The sequence below is a fragment of the Polypterus senegalus genome, chromosome 5 (assembly GCF_016835505.1).
Source record: "Polypterus senegalus isolate Bchr_013 chromosome 5, ASM1683550v1, whole genome shotgun sequence".
Lineage (NCBI taxonomy): Eukaryota > Metazoa > Chordata > Cladistia > Polypteriformes > Polypteridae > Polypterus > Polypterus senegalus.
The window spans coordinates 190,916,038-190,937,496 of NC_053158.1; the positions used below are offsets into that span (position 1 = coordinate 190,916,038).

General features: G+C 35.2%; 1 protein-coding gene across 10 annotated transcripts in view; it reads left to right on the forward strand.

Annotated features, from left to right (window-relative positions):
* arhgap12b (Rho GTPase activating protein 12b) overlaps positions 1 to 21,459 on the forward strand; it is a 191,157-nt gene that overhangs the window by 135,729 nt on the left and 33,969 nt on the right. For 5 of the 10 annotated variants that reach the window (XM_039753837.1, XM_039753835.1, XM_039753834.1 and 2 more), the window contains 6 exons: positions 4,849 to 4,983; positions 6,082 to 6,153; positions 6,718 to 6,795; positions 14,050 to 14,111; positions 17,825 to 17,906; positions 19,795 to 19,923. In XM_039753837.1, coding sequence (XP_039609771.1) covers positions 4,849 to 4,983; positions 6,082 to 6,153; positions 6,718 to 6,795; positions 14,050 to 14,111; positions 17,825 to 17,906; positions 19,795 to 19,923 — 558 coding nt within the window. The remainder of the gene's footprint in view (positions 1 to 4,848; positions 4,984 to 6,081; positions 6,154 to 6,717; positions 6,796 to 14,049; positions 14,112 to 17,824; positions 17,907 to 19,794; positions 19,924 to 21,459) is intronic. The other 5 variants (XM_039753839.1, XM_039753840.1, XM_039753843.1 and 2 more) reach the window with 3 other exon arrangements.

Genomic DNA, 21,459 nt, shown 5'->3' on the forward strand with positions numbered 1-21,459 from the left:
GAGTTTTTGGGAAAATCACATTTACCATACAGAACCATGTTTGTGCATAGGAGTGAGAGAAAAGAGAGAGATCAGGCCAGGATAAAGAGATCCTCTAGTAAATGGCCTGAAAACCCAAATGATACAAGTCAGTGAGAGTCATAATATGTTATTGGTGTCTCATATCAGTGAGCTTTAAGACCATTTTCCATATAGCAGGATAGAGGGATTGTTTTAGAAAACCTAGCTAAAAGAAAGATGAGAAAAATTAGCTTTAGCAAGATAAAACAAGAGACTATAATAATTGCCCCTTTGAACATATTGATATTGCACATACTGTATGTTTAGTTATACAGAGGTTATTTGTTTTGTACATCTGTGTGTTCTCTTTTTCTCTCGTGTTTTCTACATATTTTGACAAATTAACTCTTTCTATGTAGAGAGAATTTGCATATCATGAAATGTCTTTAAACCGCCCCCTTACATTGCCCCTAAAATAATAGCAAACAGCCAAATTTAGAACAGAGCATGTTTGTTGATTCATAAATCATTAGTAGAGGGGGATGTACATAGTCACAACATTGCACATTCCTATGAGCCACAAGATTGCCAATTTAAGCAAATGTGTGGATGTTGGTGGTCATGGCGGATATGATTGCAAGAAAAATGTGGCCCAAATTACTGCATGAAGCAGCTATTTTAATTCAGAAAGCCCTGAGTTTATTGTCTTGTCAACAGTTGCCTTCAGTAATGTCGGCCTTTAAATATGACACTTGTTGGACGAAAGATTTATGCACACTGCACCAACAATTCACTAATCAAAGCACAGTACAGGCTAGAGCTCACGCTCTCAATTTTGATGGGTGAAAATGACAGTTTTAATTTTAAAGTGTATTTCATGTTATGTGTGGCGTCACTGCAATAAATAAATGAAGAAGTAATTTAATATATAAAGAAATAAGCAATACAAAATATATTATTTCATGAAACATTTATTTATGTGCACATATAATTGTCTTTTTATGTATTTATTAGATTTCACAATACTTCAGTTTTGTTAAAATATTCCTTCTTGATGCTGCACTGATTTCAATTTTTGCACAGTTTACCTTCCACTATATCAGGGCTATTCAATTGGCAGCCCGCGGGCCACATGCGGCCCAGAATCAACCTCCGAGTGGCCCAGCCCGTGGTTCCCCCATAGATAATAAATTAATATATATTATTCATAAATTGTTATTTAATATAATTTAGTGAGTGAGTGAGTTAGTGAGTGAGTGAGGGCTTTGCCTTTTATTAGTATAGATTATATTAATATAAATATATAGTATATTAATATAAATATAAAGTATTTATTATGTCTATGGTCCCGCCAAAAACACGCATTCCTACGTAAATTACGTTGCCTGCAACACGCAAACAATGCAGAGCGTGCCGGTAGTAGCTTAGATTACTATCAAAATGTCTTTCTCAACACTGAAACGTAAAATTGCCAATGAAAACCGTAAGTTTAACCCTGCCTGGACTGACAAATACTTGTTTATTTTACCGCCACATCCAAACGCCAAACCGATGTGTTTAATTTGTAATGAGTGCGTTGGAGTATTTAAAGATTACAATGTGCGGAGGCATCATGTTGAGAAACACCACACTTTTTGCACCAATTTTCCAGAGGGATCTCAAGAGAGGGCTGCAAAAGTGCAGAGTTTGATTGCATCTTACAACCGGAGCAGTACTACCATGGTGCGGTCATTCACAGCCCAAGAGAGAGCTACTGCAGCATCCCTTCGTGTTTCCTGGATACTGGCAAAAAAGAAAAGGCCATTCATAGACTCTGAAACCGTGAAGGACTATATGCTGGCTGTCGTGGATGAGGTGATAAATGACGATCAAATTAAAATGAGCGTGGTATCTGCTATAAAAAACGTACCCCTGTCAGATACTTCAAACATTCGTAGGGTTGAAATTCTTGCTGCAGATGTGTATGAAACGCTGTTAGGAGACCTGATGAAAACTGATACTATGTCTATAGCAGTAGATGAGTCCACAGACAAAACTGATACTGCTCAGTTGTGCATATATGTCTGTTTTTTTGATGGCAAATGCTTCCGAGAGGAGCTGCTCGGCCTACTGCCGTTAGAAAGACACACAACTGGCGATATAGTCTTTGGGAAAATTTCCGCTTTTTTTTTTAAAGACAGTAGTCTGGATATGAAGCGTGTGTTCATGCTTGTGACAGATGGGGCTCCGTCCATGACAGGGAAAGTGAATGGTTTGGCAGCACGTTGGTCAGCTGTTGCACCTCAGTTGATCTCCTTACACTGCATTGTGCATCAGGCGGTGTTGTGCGCAAAACTAAGCGGGGCGCTCAAAACGACAATGGACAGCGTTATGGCTATAATTAATTTTATTCACTCCACATCAAGCCTCCAACACCGCTTATTCCGCATGCTGCTGTCAGAAATGTCTGCTGAGCACCACAACCTTCTTTTGCATAATGACGTGAGGTGGCTGTCCAAAGGCAAAGCACTGGAGCGTTTCCTCCACGGCAAGAAGCAAAAAAAGGCAGAAACGCACTTGAGTCACATACTGGACGACAACTTCATGGCCGATGCCTGCTTTCTGAGCGACATATTCAAACACCTGAACGATGTCAATTTGGGACTACAAGGCAGAGACAAAACTATCATCGACCTTGTGGAACAGATGTGCGCATTCCAAGTTAAACTGGACCTTTTTGCAAATGATTTGAGCACAGGCTGAATGCTGCATTTTCCGACACTCCGCAAATGCATCTCATCCCCCGCACAAATCACGGATGTGATGACAGATTTCATTGCGATGTTGAAAAATAACTTTGCTGGTCGATTGGATGGACTTGATCTGCCCACAGAGTTGGCCGTTTTTGTCAGAGACCCGTTCACTGTTGCAATAGAAGGGGACTTATCCGCCAGAGCTAAGAAACTGGTCCTTTCTATTGACGAGGGGAAATTCACACTCGAACTTGTTGACATGCAGTCATCTGTAACCATGGCACAGGAGTTTTTCACTAACGTGCCTGCAATGTTTTGGACTGATGTCAACGCACATCAGTTCCCTAACATTAATAGAAAGTAAGTAGATCATGCTCAGTATGTTTGGATCAACATATACATGTCAGTCAAGTTTTTCACACATGAACTCCATAAAAAGCAACTCTTGTTGCTCCCTGACTGACCATACTCTCCACCAATGCCTTTGAATTGCATTGACAACTTACGAGCCTAAAGTCACTGCTCTCATTCAAAACAAAAAATGTCACTTCTCCCACTAAGTCAGCAGGGTAACTGTAGCCTACAGTGCATCAATATAATGTGGGATGCGTAACAGAGGCATGCCTAAAAACACACGGTGATTTAAAATATGTTCCCTCAGTGTTGTTATAGTTGTGAATACTATGCACTTTTTATTTTATGCACTTTGAGATGTTCCTGGGTCAGATGTGTGCAAGTTGTTTATTTTGTTTCAAAAGGAAACAATGTTATTTCTAATAGCCTACTACTGTGCACTATTTTGTTTTATGCACTTTGTGATCAGATAGGTCAGATATGTAGCCTAGGTCAGTTTTTTTTTCTTTTGTAAGTGGAAAAATAGTGGCTACCTCAGATTCTGTTAATTCAGCTCTTTTTGTATGCACCTTTTGCTCTGCAAACTGACCAAAGTTAAAAGAGAAACAACGAATAAACCTTATGTTTTTCAATAAATTTGTTTGTGTTGGTTTTAAAATTTGTCATTACGAGCTACTTTGCTGCTAAAATGACTGGCCCAGCTAACCTTCTTGGTTTGACAATCTGGCCCAACTGAATTTGTAATTGAATAGCCCTGCATTATATTATTGCATTCCACAAACCGTGTAAGTTAAGATGAATTTCCATAAGTTGAGGTCCTGTTGTATACAATATGTGTACATGTATGATGTGTGATATGTATAATGACGTGTGTGTGTGTTTATGATATAACTTGTAATGAAGAATAGATTGGATAAGTTTTAGTGCTTTACTCTATCAAGACATGTTTTTCTTAATTGCTATTTTGAAAGGGTAGTGATTTAATGCTGCTGGTTTCATTTTAAAACACTAACTAAATTTGTAAAGTGCTGTACTTTTAAAGAGCTAACTTTGAACAAAGTCAAAAGTCTGTTACTTTTTTTGTAATATTTACCCACTTAGATATCTTATAGCCTATTACTTATGTAAATCTTTAAAGGTAAGTCATTACATTGCCTTTCCTGTGAAATAGTAGTGAAGAAATTATTTTCTCATGTTACATTGAGGACAAAAAATGTGTTTCATTCATATTAATGATATTTCTTATGTTGTAAACCATATCCTTTTAAATTCCTTTTAATGGTCCACTTGCCAATGAGTTTTGTGAAAATTTTGAATTTGTGCGAAGTATTTCTATGAATAAAAAATATAGCATAAACTAATCTTTTAAGGTTAGGATAAATAGCAGCAGTGAGTTCTGTAAACTTGTCTTTGTGTTTCCAACACCTGCAGATGTGAATCACCCAGAATCTATTTAGGATTAGCCTATCTTCCAAAAATCCTGTTTTGTGAGCACAGTACTATTATTTAGACACTCGGAGACCTTTTTTGATGGGTGTATTGTTTGTTAAACAAAAACATCCAAAAAAAAATAACAGCAGTTTTAATGAGTTTAAGAAATTTATATAAAGTTTCCAAACTAGGTTTCAACCTGAATATGCTTCTTCAACTGCATTACTTTAATAGCTTGTTTAATTTATGTAATGCTTCTTTCAGTTTCACTGATTTTATATATTTCCTTCAAGAAAAAACTAATATGTTGTATGCTTTTCTATTTTGCCAGTATAATATCCCACCACCACCACTTCCACATCCTGGAGACATTCCAAAAAGCAAAAGTCTGGATAGAAAACACATGGAACCAATAGTTTTAAATAAGTGGAGGCACAGTACATATACACTGGATTTAAATGACAAAGTAAGTGAGTTACCTTGCAAAGTATCTGGCCGCTGCTCTTTCATGAAATTATTATTAAGTATACAATTTAGATTTTTGACAAGACGTATTTTAGTTTTATGACTGCATCCTGCTTTTTCTTTATGGCAAGCTGGAAATCCCAGTGACCAAATAATGACAGTGCATTCCTTTATTCACTTAAAATATTATAATAATCTAGTGCTTATATTAATGTGATCATTGATAAAACTGTCAAACCTTCAATATAATCATTACACCATTGATCAAAGCTCTGTTCGCAGTCTCCTGCCATGCTACCCAGTTTTCTTAAGGAGAAACTGTTTTGTAATCTGCAGTTGTTTACATTAATGCTGCACTGATGGGTTTGTGAGTCCACGGATAGATAGATAGTACTTGTTCTAAGAAGGAAATTGAGCTTTTTACCGCAGATCAAGAACAAAATTAACAAACAAAAACAACCACCCTCTCAAACATGCATAAGAATTACAAGAAAGAAGAAAACTTCTGACTTCACTAAAGGTAAAAGAGCAGTCACTGTGAGGTGTTATGAAGATGTGTCACCATAGCTATGAAGGGGCCTCAGTGCAGTGGTGAGCACTGCTGCCTGATGGAGAAAGCACCCTGGATTCAAATTCCATGGTTGATTTGTTTTCTCTAGGTATTATGGTAGGCTATCTTAATAGCCATTTTGTCTTCCAGGGTGTCACATCCCTGCATTATATTTAACAAGCTTGAGAATGCATATATATACTGCAATTATTTTTTTTTTTTAAATCTTCTTGCTGTTTAAACTAAAGAGTAACATTAATTCATTTGATGCAAATTTTATTCCAGATATTTTATTAATTGTTTAAGATTAGTTCACTGTTTCGTTTCCATGTAGTGTAACAAAGTAGTTTTTATTTTTTGCTTTTTTTTCCCCTCCAAACACTGGTTATAAGCAATTTTAGGACTTTGGTCTTCATATGAATATTTATTACATTGGAGAGTCGAGCGTCTAGATGCACCTTTGAAACAAATTGAGAAATATTGAATATGTTTACATTTTATGTCTATACTATTCTGAAGTCCTACAGAATTATTTTGATTTTATTGCAGTTGTCTATCAAAAAAAAACGTAATTCTTCTGAACATTCTTCTGGGGCTATTACACCCCCACTTTTTGAGCAAGTTAGTAAAGTATTTTATTAAATATTTGTCTGTCTTCAGTTGTCTTTTTAATTATTTCATATTATTATTTTATATTAACATTGGAGAAAAAAATAACCAATCAAATGTTTCTTTTCCTTTACAAAACTAGAAAACTTTTGTTACTCCTCCAGCCCACCACTACCTTCCCTCTTCAAAATTTATTCTCAACTCTTTTGCTGTGTGATTTTTGGTTAAACAAACAATAAAATCATTAATTTTAATTTTCTAAAGATGCAGGATACAGTGACATGTGGAAAACTCAGTTTGACTTTTGAAATGTTTTTAATATCCTAAACAAAACGTGAGAAATGTTGTGTTTCATGTTAGATTTGGACTAGAAATTAAACTGGAAAGAATAAAAAAAAAAGTCAAAACAGCTGTGATTTCCCATAATAAAAATTCTGCATCTTTAGAACTTAAAATGCTCTGGGTTTTGTATTTTTGTGCAACATTATGTATTCATCAAACCAAGTGTTGTATTTTCTTCAAAACAGTTTAATTTTTAAGTTCCGTAATAACTTATATTTTGTTTGTATTTATTAGGTGGAATCTCCCACATCCCCAAAGCAGACTTTTCCAGAATCCGATTCCTGTCCTTCATCTCCAAAGCATCCAACAGCTGTTAGTAAATATTCTTTTGCTGTAGTAAAGTGAAATTCTAGGAGCTCAAGTAAATCATGCTCTAAGTACAAGTTAGTGACATTTTGGCACACTTTCTGGACAGTATTCTTTCTAATACTGTGTCTGTAACAGTAAAGCTTGCCTACTTGCAGACTTGTGCCACAATTTGTTTTCTATCATCACTTTTTTTGCCTACTGAATAACAAGCGTATGCTATAATTCAGATGAGAAGTTAAGCTAATGAATGCTGTCAGGTTGCTTGGATAAATTATTAACTGAAGATGTTTATAATTAAAAAGTATTTGACATTTCAGATATTAAATATAAACTTATGTGTCATATAAAGACAGCATAGAAGCAGATTACTCAAATCAGGATGTATCACTCCTCTTTATTTTTAAAACATAAACTCTAGACTTTTGTAATTCAAAGGGTTTGACACTGTGTACAGATTTGGTCTGTTTACTCTGTAACCTCTTATCAATAGTGCTATTTTTGTGCCATCAAACTTAATTTTTACCTTCCTCATACCTTTCAACCCATACATTCTGCAAATACTACTTCTTCCTTTATCTGGGGTGTTTATTTTTTAAGCTGGACCAACCTTACCACTCTTAAATTGTTACTGCTAGGTATTTGAACAGTCTTTGTCAAGATGTCTAAAACTTGGCACAACCCTAATCCTATATGCCTGTGTCTTTTATTTGTTCAGTTTTGTGATTTTTAAATGCCTGTAAATAAACAGCCTATTGTATATTGCCTTTCTACAATAAGCGCCATCCCAAGATACTGTATATTACAAGAAAATACAGTATGTATAATTATGCATTTTACAAACTGTAAACACAGGAACGCTACTTTAGTTAAAGGCAACAAATTAACAACAAGTTTTGTGCTTTAAAGTCTTAATTCCTTAATCACGGAGACAACTTAAGTTGCTTTGGACGTGAGTAATGCTTCTTAAAATTAGTACAAATCCACAAATGATATTAAAATACATTTGTTGGGGCAGCTTTGATGACAACAAGCCATTCAGCCCAATAAAACTCAATCTTATTGTATACTATACTTATTGTATATACAGAAATATTAAAATTGTTTTAATCACAAATGAACACTTTAAAGGAATATGATGGTCCTGGTGCCTGCAGCTGGCATCATTTTTTGAACCTAGGTCTACTAATAGTCATGTCTAAGGATTAACCAGGCAGTGAGGAACATAAACAACAAGAGTAGGAGCAAGATGCTTGGTGCTTTTACTCAATCTTTGAATAAATCAATAAGTAATCCATAAAAAACAGTATGTGTAGGTTAAAATCAACTCTAAATAATCCATACAGGTTGAAATCTAGATGAAACCATGGACAATTTGTCTCTTAAAATCCATTACACGTCCATGTGCACCTTTGTTAAACTGAAGTCCTTGCTGCTCACTGTTCAGGTCTGCTCTGCAGCAGAAGATGTCCACCAAATGATGCTGTCGTCTCTCATCTGGCTTGTGTCCCTTGCATCCTTCTGTATCCTCAGGGACTTGCCATGCCCGGCTTCTTTCCCTGGCAACTGAGGAAGCCAACTTCAAGTGGTTGGTCTCTCCTTTTCCTAGGTGATGAGCAGGAATGACACTGCCTCTTTAGCCCTGTCCACTTGCTCCTGTCGGGACCATTCCAGACCATCTGCCTCCATTCCACATCACCTCCAGCTCCGTATTGATCCTGCTGTTCCATCCTCTCTTTCACATTAACCTCTTAGATGCTTTCTCCTTTTCCTTTTCCATGTTTGCTCTTCCATGTACCTGCTTAGACTCATTTTTTTAATCCCCCTGTGGGTATATTGACCTAATTACACTCCACAGAGTGCTGATGTGGAACAGCTGACCAATTAAGCAATTAGCATGCATTTACTCCAAGCACCACACTAAATCATTCAATGATACTGTTCCTGTTAGTGAATGGCTTCCCAGCATAACAATGAGTGACAGTATGCAATTTACTGCTTATACAGCTTAGGCATGTCATGCCTATCTTCAAGACCTTGTTCCTTGAAGTAGTTGTCCACTGTAGGGGCCGCTGAGTTTTTGGGTAGCTGTATTAACATTATCCTTATTGATGAATAGCAATGTTGAGAAACAATTTCAAAATATTAATGATTAAACTGGCGTCCCCATTAGTTTTCAATTTTATTTAATGGCTGCATATCAGTGCTGTCCTAGCATGACTTAAGCCAGTGGTTCTCAACATTCAATCCTCAGGGCCCCCTTTGGTTGCAGGTTTTTGTCCTAATCCACCTTTTCTCTTAATTGGACTCCTACCTTAACAATTTGCTTATTTCCCAGTTTTTCTTTTATAACCTTCTGGAAATTACAAACCAGTTATGTTTTATTTTTACTAATTAAAGCAGGAATTTACTTGTGTTTTGTGGGCACAAATATATTATTTTTTTCCCTTTAATTTTTTTTTTTTGTAATATTCTGGATATTTAGACAATTATTTACTAATAAGCACATACAGTGGTGTAAAAAACTAATTGCCCCCTTCCTGATTTCTTATTCTTTTGAATGTTTGTCACACAAAATGTTTCTGATCATCAAACACATTTAACCATTAGTCAAATATAACACAAGTAAACACAAAATGCAGTTTTTAAATGATGGTTTTTATTATTTAGGGAGAAAAAAAATCCAAACCTACATGGCCCTGTGTGAAAAAGTAATTGACCCCTTGTTAAAAAATAACCTAACTGTGGTGGATCACACCTGAGTTCAATTTCCGTAGCCACCCCCAGGCCTGATTACTGCCACACCTGTTTCAATCAAGAAATCACTTAAATAGGAGCTGCCTGACACACAGAAGTAGACCAAAAGCACCTCAAAAGCTAGACATCATGCCAAGATCCAAAGAAATTCAGGAACAAATGAGAACAGAAGTAATTGAGATCTATCAGTCTGGTAAAGGTTATAAAGCCATTTCTAAAGCTTTGGGACTCCAGCGAACCAGAGTGAGAGCCATTATCCACAAATGGCAAAAACATTGAACAGTGGTGAACCTTCCCAGGAGTGGCCGGCCAACCAAAATTACCCCAAGAGCGCAGAGACGACTCATCTGAGAGGTCACAAAAGACCCCAGGACAACGTCTAAAGAACGTCTAAAGAACTGCAGGCCTCACCTGCCTCAATTAAGGTCAGTGTTCACGACTCCACCATAAGAAAGAGACTGGGCAAAAACGGCCTGCATGGCAGATTTCCAAGACGCAAACCACTGTTAAGCAAAAAGAACATTAGGGCTCGTCACAATTTTGCTAAGAAACATCTCAATGATTGCCAAGACTTTTGGGAAAATACCTTGTGGACTGATGAGACAAAAGTTGAACTTTTGGAAGGCAAATGTCCCGTTACATCTGGCGTAAAAGGAACACAGCATTTCAGAAAAGATCATCATACCAACAGTAAAATATGGTGGTGGTAGTGTGATGGTCTGGGGTTGTTTTGCTGCTTCAGGACCTGGAAGGCTTGCTGTGATAGATGGAACCATGAATTCTACTGTCTACCAAAAATCCTGAAGGAGAATGTCCGGCCATCTGTTCGTCAACTCAAGCTGAAGCGATCTTGGGTGCTGCAACAGGACAATGACCCAAAACACACCAGCAAATCCACCTCTGAATGGCTGAAGAAAAACAAAATGAAGACTTTGGAGTGGCCTAGTCAAAGTCCTGACCTGAATCCAATTGAGATGCTATGGCATGACCTTAAAAAGGCAGTTCATGCTAGAAAACCCTCAAATAAAGCTGAATTACAACAATTCTGCAAAGGTGAGTGGGCCAAAATTCCTCCAGAGCGCTGTAAAAGACTCATTGCAAGTTATCGCAAATGCTTGATTGCAGTTATTGCTGCTAAGGGTGGCCCAACCAGTTATTAGGTTCAGGGAGCAATTACTTTTTCACACAGGACCATGTAGGTTTGAATTTTTTCTCCTAAATAATAAAACCATCATTTAAAAACTGCATTTTGTGTTTACTTGTGTTATATTTGACTAATGGTTAAATGTGTTTGATGATCAGAAACATTTTGTGTGACAAACATGCAAAAGAATAAGAAATCAGGAAGGGGGCAAATAGTTTTTCACACCACTGTAAGTGTGTAACACTGAAGTAGCTGCTTATTTCAGAGTCATTTGTGCCGGTGTCTGCTCTGTTCATTTATTGTTTGTATTCAGATACAATTAAGAAAGCAAACTGTACAGAAAAAGTGAATTAATAGTAAAACAAAGTAAACCTTTAAAGATACAGAAAACCTGCAAATATGTTAATAGCTTGTAATTTCAAATCAGATACTACTGCAGTTTACTAAATGCAAAATAAAGAAATAAGACCTGTCAGCTAATTAAACAATGAGATCAATTAACGATAACAATGACTGACTGAATGAGAAGCTGTTGGGAACAAAAACCTATAGCTTCAGGGGACTATGAGGACTGAACATTGAGAACCACTGACTTACACTGTTAAAGGTGCATCCACAAATAATGTGCCCTTAAATCTGCAAACTCCTCAAAGTCTACTGTTCATATGATGCATGATAACTGTGTGCTTTGTTATACCCAGCACTTGGTCAACAAGTGCTGGCTAGAGCTGAACACTATCAAATGAAGACACAAAGAGTTTAAGAGAATTGCCCAACGTGATGTCCATTCTGCATTCGAAAGACCGCTCTGTGTAACTTAACATAGTGTATTATCGTACCTTTCAAAGTTATGAGAGTCCTTTTTATTAATGTCCATGACTTGTCTTCCATCTAGGATTGAATTGTGGTTGTCATATTCACAGGTATTCCTCAAAACACATTAATAACATAGCCACAACTATTTGCCTCATTTTCTCTTATGGCACTGATTCAGTCCTCTTTAAATACACAAAGTTTCATAGCACATTAATCTCATAATAAGATGATTTGCATCTTTTATTAAACTGAACATTTAATTATCAGTTTAAGATATGCAGAAACTAGTACCAACAATTGCTTTATAATCAAGAGGTTGGCTGTAATCTCCAGGTACTGTTTTGTTTTATTCATTCATTTTATTAATGAATAATGGTTCGATATTGCAGCATATCAACACAATCCTTTTTAACAACAAAATTACTTTGTGATAAGTTTTTTTTTGCCAGCTTTACCTAGTGACAGTAGAGATCAGATGCTGTTGATTTTATAAATTTCTATTGGAATGTTAAATGGTTTACTTTGGGAAAACTAAAGCTTTGATAATAATGTTTTGAAAGTTCTGTTTTTTTCTGCAATAAATTATCTTTGGGGAAGTTTTTGAAAAAAGGCTGATTGTTTCAAGTAGCCATTTCAAGGACTTAGTACATTTGGCTCGTGCATATCACTGACCAGTAAGTAGAAAATATTTTTCACTTACATTAGTGAAGGAGTTGCTTTTTAGAAATTTGTCTCATCATTTATTAAAAAAAAAAAAACAAAAAACTTAAAAGTTTGTCTCAACGGAATTTCAGTCTTCTTGTCAACATTGGGAGACCCATGGATTAGTCCCATGCCCAAAACTAAATATGTTTGTTAGCAAGGAGTTGTTTCGTTCAGACGTCCAATATATGGTATAGTATGCCTTAGTAAACGTAGACCTCGACTTTAATGTTTGCAGTGCACCATGTAATGTATAGTCTGTCATATGCCATTTAGTATGAAATTTATAAAAGCAGTGTTAATGTGTGTGATATGCCATCTGTTGGAAATGACAAATGCATTGCATTTTATTGCTAAAAATTTTTATGCGGCACCATCTTTTGGAATGATGAAAACATGGCACCCAGATGGACACACAGTCACTTACCTCTTTATTAAGGTGAATAGGAGCCTATTATGATGCAAAGTATTGTAACAAATCACAATGCACTTTACTACAAGTAAGCATAAGCAGGTTTTCCGTTTTTATTCTGCATTATTTTTTAAACCATCACCATTCTTACAAGTTTACAGGGTTATAGGATCTGAAGATCTCATTTAACCGTGTTTCCTGTTTGTGCAGTACTCTTATTTTCCTGCAAGTGTTAATTTAACAATATTCTTGCAAAAAATGCATGTCTTTTGTATGTTGTGAGCATATGACTAGCCCTGTGGAGTATGCAACATGAATAACAAGAGATTTTTTTTCATGGATGTTTTTGATATTGTTTGCTGTTATCCAGTGTTGATCTCCACAGATACCCATTCTAGAAGAAACTGTTATCACAGTTCTTCATAAAAACACAAGATCCATTTTTTTTCCTCACCTGTTACAAGGGGTAATTAACCTATAAAAATATTTTTCAGCGGATTATTTCTTTAACAGTCATTTTACTTAGATTGTGGATGGATCCCAAATCCCCAAAATAGATAGCATGCAAACTCCACATTGTCTCAACCCAACATTCAAAATACAGTTGAGTGCTGTAAAGTAGAAGCACTACTCGATGCAGCATATTGTATGTGGAGTTGAGTGTTGTAATTAACAGTAACATATTATCTAAATTTTTAATAGTTTACTGCCACAGCCCTCTTCAGATTAGAACAGTACTTCAATCCAGGGCTGTTTAAATAGGTCCTTTAAGATTGAAAAAAAAGTTTGGCACACTTAATTTTTTCTTTTTTTTCCACAAAATTGGTGCTTTTAGGACTGCTGTGTATAATTTTCTGAAATTCCAAGTAATTTTCTGATCCTCCTTTCATAAAACAGACATTTTTGTCCTTTGCTTGAAATAATGAATCAGGACAAATAATGTACAGTACATTTGAAAATGGACGTTTCTTTCACAATAAAGCACTTGGTGTGGGAATTACAGAGTAAAGAAACCGTTTTGAATCCAGAACACTGACTTTTACAATTGCTGTACTGTATTTTTTCTGTAGCAAATAACAAATCAATGTTGTTAATGTGCAGTGTAAATATTAAAACATTACTAAACAAACAGACATATTCTAATTTAACTCTTGGCAGAAAGAAAGAAGTCTCGTGACATTAGATATTAGTAATATTCATCCTTCTCTTGTTGTATTTATTTTATGCTTAGAAACCATGTAATTTTACCTGAATTAGGTGGCTAGTGCTGTTCATAATTTTGATATTTAAATTTTGTTTTCATGCATGCTTTTTCACTCATTTTTACTGTAGAAATGCTGATTTTATGGCAGGATAATAATGTTTTAAATTGTTTTTGCATTTTGGTATGGAGAATTTTAAGATTGCATTAACTTGTTTATATTTTTAGGCATCTGAAAAGTTTGGAGTGCTGAATGTAACCAAATTGACTGAAAATGGGAAGAAGGTTAGGTATGTATGAAAAATCATGTGAGACAGCATTGCAGAGCCAAAACACAAAGCACCACTGCATAAATTAAATTGTGTTCTGTTTAAAAAATACATTAATCTTATAGGAGGCTACCTTGATTGAGCCTTTAACAATAAAACACTTGTAGAATATATTAAACAATTCCATTTTCAATAAGGCATTTTGTTTATGAACTTTTTTTCTAGTTTAGAATACTGAGACAAATACAAAATAAAATTAACAGGGTACAGATTTACTTTTTCAATTTCTGTACTACCTCAAAACACATAAGATACAGAGGAAACAAGATTTTAGTATTACTTAAAAAAATTTAATAACAAGCATTAACTTATTTTTAAGATAAAAACATGTGAAACCAGTAATACTACTAATAATAACAAATTAAATAAATTCAACTGCTAGTTTAAATAGAATGTTTTTAATGATTTTCATTAGATGTGTTATGTCAGCTGACCTTATGTACAATATTTTTAAAAGGTGTTCCAAAGTTATGGTACTGCCTCAATGCAAGTGAACATATAATGTCCTGTAGTAAAGGGATCTTTTACTAGATTATCACAGTGGGTAAAAAATGACTAATGTGCAATGAGTGGAGACAGGGTTATATGGGGAATAATGAGCACAGTCCTTATTTGTATGATGGGTGCCAGTCTATCAGAGCAGTAATACATTTGTGTTCTTGTTACTCATTTCTGAGATGGTGTTTTGTAAAATAAAACATAATAAATAAATTATTATACATTTTATTTATGAAGCACCATATTTTTTCTAGATGCTCACATATTTACCAGTATCACTAATAAGGTGATTGCTAGGGAAACATTTGCACTTTATTTTTATATAACCTCATTGAAAGATCAAGTTCATAGTTGAAGATCGTGACATATATACTGAGCTTTTCAAGTGCTTTGTCTGAGGACTGAGCTCCTAGTCTACCACAGCTATACAAAATATGGTATGCAGTACTGCCAATGTAGCAGCAGACATCTGAACCACTTGAGTGTCAGTGATCATAGTAAAATGAGACCAAAAGGACAAAATTATCCACTGTATATCTAAGTTTCAATAATAAGGTACCAAAACTGGATTGTTTTCAGTCCATGCTGTGTCTTATTATTAAATCTTTGATTATGGTGAATTTTAAAGAAAGAACTCTCTCCTGACTGTCACATGTAGTGAAAATGGGATGTCCCATTGCTGAAGTTTTAAACTTTAACAGAATTGATTTAATGCTAAGACAGCAAATGCAACTGCTGTTACATAAAGACATGCATCATTAGCATTTCAACCCTCCATTTCAGCATAAACCACAAAAATATTCTGATGTTAAGATTCTCAAGTTCTTTCCTGGGGTACCACCCTGTAATGTTCAATTTATCTAATAATTTAAATGATGCTAAATATCCAAACAGTTACTTTACTATCATATTAATTTCTATGCTGATTAGTAAGAAAATGCTTAAATAACTAGAACATTAAAAAGGGAGTATATTTTAAAAAGCAAGGAAAACAAAACTAATTCATTTTGCAATAACATTCAGTACATATGCTCACTAAGCCCAATTTGTCTGTCTGCCTGCACTGCTTGTCACTTATTGTCACTATTTGAATACAGTAATGGGAGAAAACACAACAGAAAATTGAATTGGAAAGAAAACGGTAAATGTTAAAAGTTTAAAGCTTTGTCAGAAAATACACATTTATGAGTTTCGTCTTAATGCAAATATCATACTGTCATACATTTCAAAATGCAAAATAAGAGACTAAAGCTGTGCCAGCTAATTAAAAATTTACATAACTTAGACCAGTGGTCCTCAAAGTGTTTTATAGTGAGGACCACTTTGTTAAAGTTAGTTATGGTGGACCACTCTCGGCCAACAGCCACTTATTGCAGTAAATTACATTTGTTTGTATTATTATGGATGTAATATGAAAATACTGTAACCGTCAAAGATGCAAAAAATGAATAACTTGCACAAAAGCAGATTAGTTCAGGGCTGTTTCTTGGAAAACACCTTAGTAATTTAAGTGCATGTATTGTTTCCACTGTAGCCCCAGTGATTCATAATACATTTTCAGGCTTAATGACAATGCTGCAGCAGAAAGAGAATACAGCAGAAGTGGCATGTGACAGTGGCAACATGCAGTTAAAGCTTATGTCACATTATGCAGCTTTTTGCTGTGGGGTATGTAAGCCTGTAATCATTGATTTCTTCACTGCACCATGTCAATTTACACAACTGAAAATCATCTTACATCACGGATCACTCATTTTTCTGACAGCCAATAACATGCTGGTGTACTGTGAAGAGTTAGTAGCTCCAGCAAATTCAGCAGCAATCTCTGCCCTTTTTTCTCTTTCCATTTTGCATGGTACTTAAATCCTGAGTCACCAGAATGAGCATCTCTTCTGTTTGTGAAGAGTTAACAGCTGTGATGAGCTGAGCCGCCCTTTTTTTTCTCTTTTCCATTTTGTTTTAGTACATACAACTCAAGACATCAGAAAAAGTAGCCTTGCTTATTTGGGAGGTTCAAAGCTCCTGCATTTCTTATTCCTCATCACTGTTTTATATGCATTTAATGTCCGGATGAGCCTTCATTTGTTGTCGGCTGCCATGCCCAAACGGCTCTCCCCTTGTACTATAGAGATAGTCAAACCTGTTTGATTTTATTACAATTGGTCTTAGTCATTTGGTGATTGGTCTCACAGGAGTGCTGACTACCTCTGACTAAATTATGTAAATGAAGGCTACAATGAAAATCATTTAAAGTGTTGTCTAATGGGACATGGGCTTGAGAGGTTTCTAGAGCCACAAGGCAGCTCTCCAAGCTTATGTCAAGATTTTATAAATGAGGCCTATGTAGCGACAAAGTGTAGTTGGTAGGATAGGAGAGACAGCAAGCTTAACACTAGAATTACCAAAGCCTACGAAAAAACTTGTAACCCTGGCCCACCTTAAAGCCCTTCACACCTCTCTGTCAGCATCTTTTGTGTTGTAAATGTGTGGATAAGCCCAAGCAGCCTGCTATCCCATCCCCCCACCAACGCTGAAATGGCAGAAAGTTCTCTAAGCTCAAGTCTGTTTACCTGCGTGTTAGTTGTCAGTTATAGGGTAAATAATACATCGTTATTTGGAATACATGCATTTCATATGTGTTCCGTATCTACACCAACCTATGTAAACACATCGTTAAAACAGAAATATTTTTCATGTTTTAGTAATAATTGACAAAATGTAGACAATGAAGTGTGTAATGTGCGAAGCAGCTGGTTGTGCTTATCGACACATTTACAACACAAAAAATGCTGACAGAGAGGTGCAAAGGGATTTAAGGTGGGCCAGGGTTACAAGTTTTTTTTGTAGGCTTTGGTAATTCTAGTGTTAAACAAGTGTCAAATGAAGGAGTGTAAGCAGTACAAGCACAATGTTAGGTTAATTGTTGACTTGTAATTGTTAGGGTATGTGTGAATGAGGATCTGTGAATTTGCCCTGTGACGAACAAGCACTCTACCCAGGGCTTATTCCTGGAATGCATCCCTTAGCACTAGGGTGGCTTCTTTTCCCCTTAACCCTAACAGATTGTTATTAGATGATGATATTGTTCAAACAGGTAATGTTGATACTATATAAACTGTACTCACTGTTAACATATGAGGTGAGCATATATATTTTATTTCATTTTTTTTTTACAGAAAGAACTGGATGGCCTGGTGGACTGTGTTGCAAGGTTCTTCATTATTATTCACTAAATCACAAGGTGGTGGGACTAGCTGGGTAGGTACTTTTTAATATACTTATTCATTCTTTAACTCACACATAGTTGTTGAAACATGACATTTCAATTTTTAAATTGAAACCCAAGCTCTGTGTTTTTATATTTATTGATGAAAGATTCATTCAAATGGCCGTATGTGTGCTTTTGTTTTGTATGTGAATATTAAAATATTGAGAAATGTTAATTAACAGTGCCAGAACAAATAAGTGCTACACTTTGCCATTAGATTTTGTGATTTTTTTCTTCAGCTAAAATCAGATTCTCTGTTTGATTAAGTACATATTATGTGGTCTGTGATTGTTTTTGTCTATTTTGTTGTTTGTGGATTATACGCCATTGCAAATCATGATCTGTGTCTGGACAAATAGTACCTCATGTAAAGTCTGAAACCTGTAAGTAAATTGATCATCTTGAGTATAACTTGAAATTTTATGTTTTTCAAGCATTCTTCAAGTTGGAGATATAACTATGCAGCTTCCTAAAATGTGTAACCTCTTTTTTTTCCTGGGTACCTAAGTGCTTAAAATTAACTTGAGTGAAAAAGAGCACCACAATTGCTCAGTTGTTTACAATGCTGCCTCATAGCTTCTTGGGCATGGTTTGATTTCCATTCTGTCTGTCTGGAGTTTGTACTGTATATTTTCATATTGATTTTTTTTCTTTTCTTGGCGGGTTACTTCTTGCATCCCAAAGTTGTTCATTTCAGGGTAATTGGCAACTATAAAATGGTTTAATGCAAGTGAGCATGCCCATGAGTTTTCCCTGCAATGTGCTGGTGTCCCATCCAGGGTTGGTCCTTCCTTTGTGACATATGCTGCTAGGAATGGCTCCAGTATCCAGTGATACTACAATTGAATAAGTGTGTTCAGGAAATGAGTGGCTGGAGAGAAAATAGATTGGAACATTTTGGAAGCAAGACTTATATAGTACACAATTCTCAAATAGATGAATATTATTATTAATATGACTTACTGTTATTCATATTGCTTATTAACTGTGTTCTCTAAATATTCACATTTTAATGTTCATTTTATATGTGATGGTAATCTTATAATCCCAGTCATATGTATATATTTTTAAAATTTAGGCCAGTTTAACCAACTAAGAAAAATAGAAATACAAGTCCTTGGTGCATTGAAATAATAGGTGCAAGGATATTGTTTATGGCAAAGAAGAGACTATTCAGTGCCCTTAATTTGTAGCACTCCTTTAATGGATTCTTTAGATCTAATCAGCTAACCCAATATAGTTTTCCAATGCTATGGGGACTGAACTGGAATAATGATACTTTGTTGTCCTCGCTTCAGGGCTAATTACAAAGGTATTTTGGAGACAAAAAGGCAGTTTATATCTTCTGAAAGACAGGGATTGTCTTGTGTAAAACAATGCTCACAATACTTCAAGAGCTATTTATTTCTATTTATTGTGGCATTATTCTTTTATGACAGTACATCCACATGGTTTCTTTCAACTGTTATATGCTCCTTATTAAAGAAATGAATACATTCTAGATAGTCATATAATGTAAGTAAAGTATTTATAGTTGTGCTTAAACCAGACAGCTGGATACAGGTGGTGTAGAATTTTCAGTATTTAAATACATGATTTTTGGGCCCAAAAGTTTTTTCAATCATTGACTGTATATTCACTTTTGTGGCATGCTGAGGAATTTTAGCATTCATAATTAAAAGCAGTATAAGCACTGGCAAAATTATGGTAAAATTTCTTTAAAACAGTTAATGGTATTATTAGTTTTTTGGGGTTTTTTTTGCTTAAATTCAGAGTAATTGTATACATTAAAGTAAATGACCAAATTATTTTTTAAAGGCTTTTGAGAATGTCTGGATTTTTTTGACATCACCGCATTTTTTCCCTCTTTTTATCAAGTCATATTACCAAAGGGGTTCATTCCCCGAGCTCGTCTTCTCACTGCTAGCCAACTGGAAACGCTCATTCAAGCGTCGGCCCGCTGTCGCCTATGTAAACTCTGGTCCTGTTACAACTGCTGCTGCCGCTGTATGTGTTCTCTCTGCATGTCTCCTTCAATAAGCCCTATTCTTTTCCTGCTTTTAGCCATTTTAACCTTGCTTTTGGGTTTGCAAAGGATTTGGAGGTGGTGGGATTTTACAGTTTTCCATTTTACAATATAGTTCTGAGGGTCAATAGATGTTCATTCATAGATTAAACTGTCAATGATTGAAACTAAGAAGACAGCAAAATATTAAGTGTTAATTTGCCGCCTTTAGTCCTCTGGTGAAACACTTGAATCTAAATATTTTGACTGCTCACTCGGCTCCCATCTCTAGCTTTGCTATATGACCCTGAGCAAATCACTTAACCTGTCTCTGCTTAAATTGTAAGAATAGGTCTAATGGTATTATTTATATGAAGAATACTTTGAGAGGTGACATTCTCCACAATGCAAAAAAAGGCCTGCTTTCCTTGTGGTAACCTGACCTTTTATCCTTCTTTGTATACAGTATATTTTATCATTTTGAACAGGTTTCTCTTATTTGATGTGTTTTAGTAGAATAAATTACATATTTTCTTTTACAAGAGCAGTAATCTTGTTTAATGGTATTGTCTCAGGCTGGTGGATTGCCCCCCTTAATTTCCTTCCTACACTTTTAGTATTCAATATCCTTAACAGTGAATTATTTTTTTCTTAAGTCATCTGGCTTTTTTGAAAGGATTAGACTGTATCAATCTACATTTTATTTATATTACAGACAGGGATTAAATTATGAGGTGTTGTGATGAATTCAAAATAGAACAAAACCTACCCAAAGGTAATATCCTTTGGGAATCAGAAATAACAAAAAACAACCACTTCAGAAAGGATTTAGGTTACTCATTATAGAAACCACCCAAATAATTTAACTCATTCCTTCCTGCAGAGTTTTAAATGTTCAATTCAAAAATCCAAAATGTCTTGATTACTCACTTCTGCAATTATTGCCTAATTATTATTCCAAAATTGTATATTTTACTTCATATAATTGTTGGTCAACAATGTGTACTGGCGCAGAGTCTTTGGCTTCCTATATTTACATACTGCTGAGGTGTTCCATAATGCATTTTCATACTGGATGAAAAGACTTCTGTATTGTACATATAACAAGAGACTTGGACCTAACAGAAAATGTATGTCCCACTTAGTACTGAAGTCAGACCTTCTATATGTTGAGGTTTAATCTGATTACTTGAATAAAACATAATTCCATTCCTGAGTGCATGGTTACAACTGTGACAACATAGACATGGAAAATGCCCTATTTATGGAATCAGTTTACTGAGGTTTTCACAGGGTTAAAGATGGTACTAAGCACATTAAATGAAATAATATTTAATATTGTAGTTCTAAGAAAATGCAAACACTCGAGTTAAATTAAAAAGTTGATAACACACACCATTTATTTTTAAAGGGAATGGTGAATACACTGAGCCTTAGGAGGATAGTCCAAGATGTACACTGAGTGTATATAAAGTGCAATGATAGGCCAAGTTAACACCAAGTGATATTTTAATATTAATTGCAGGTATCTTAAAATT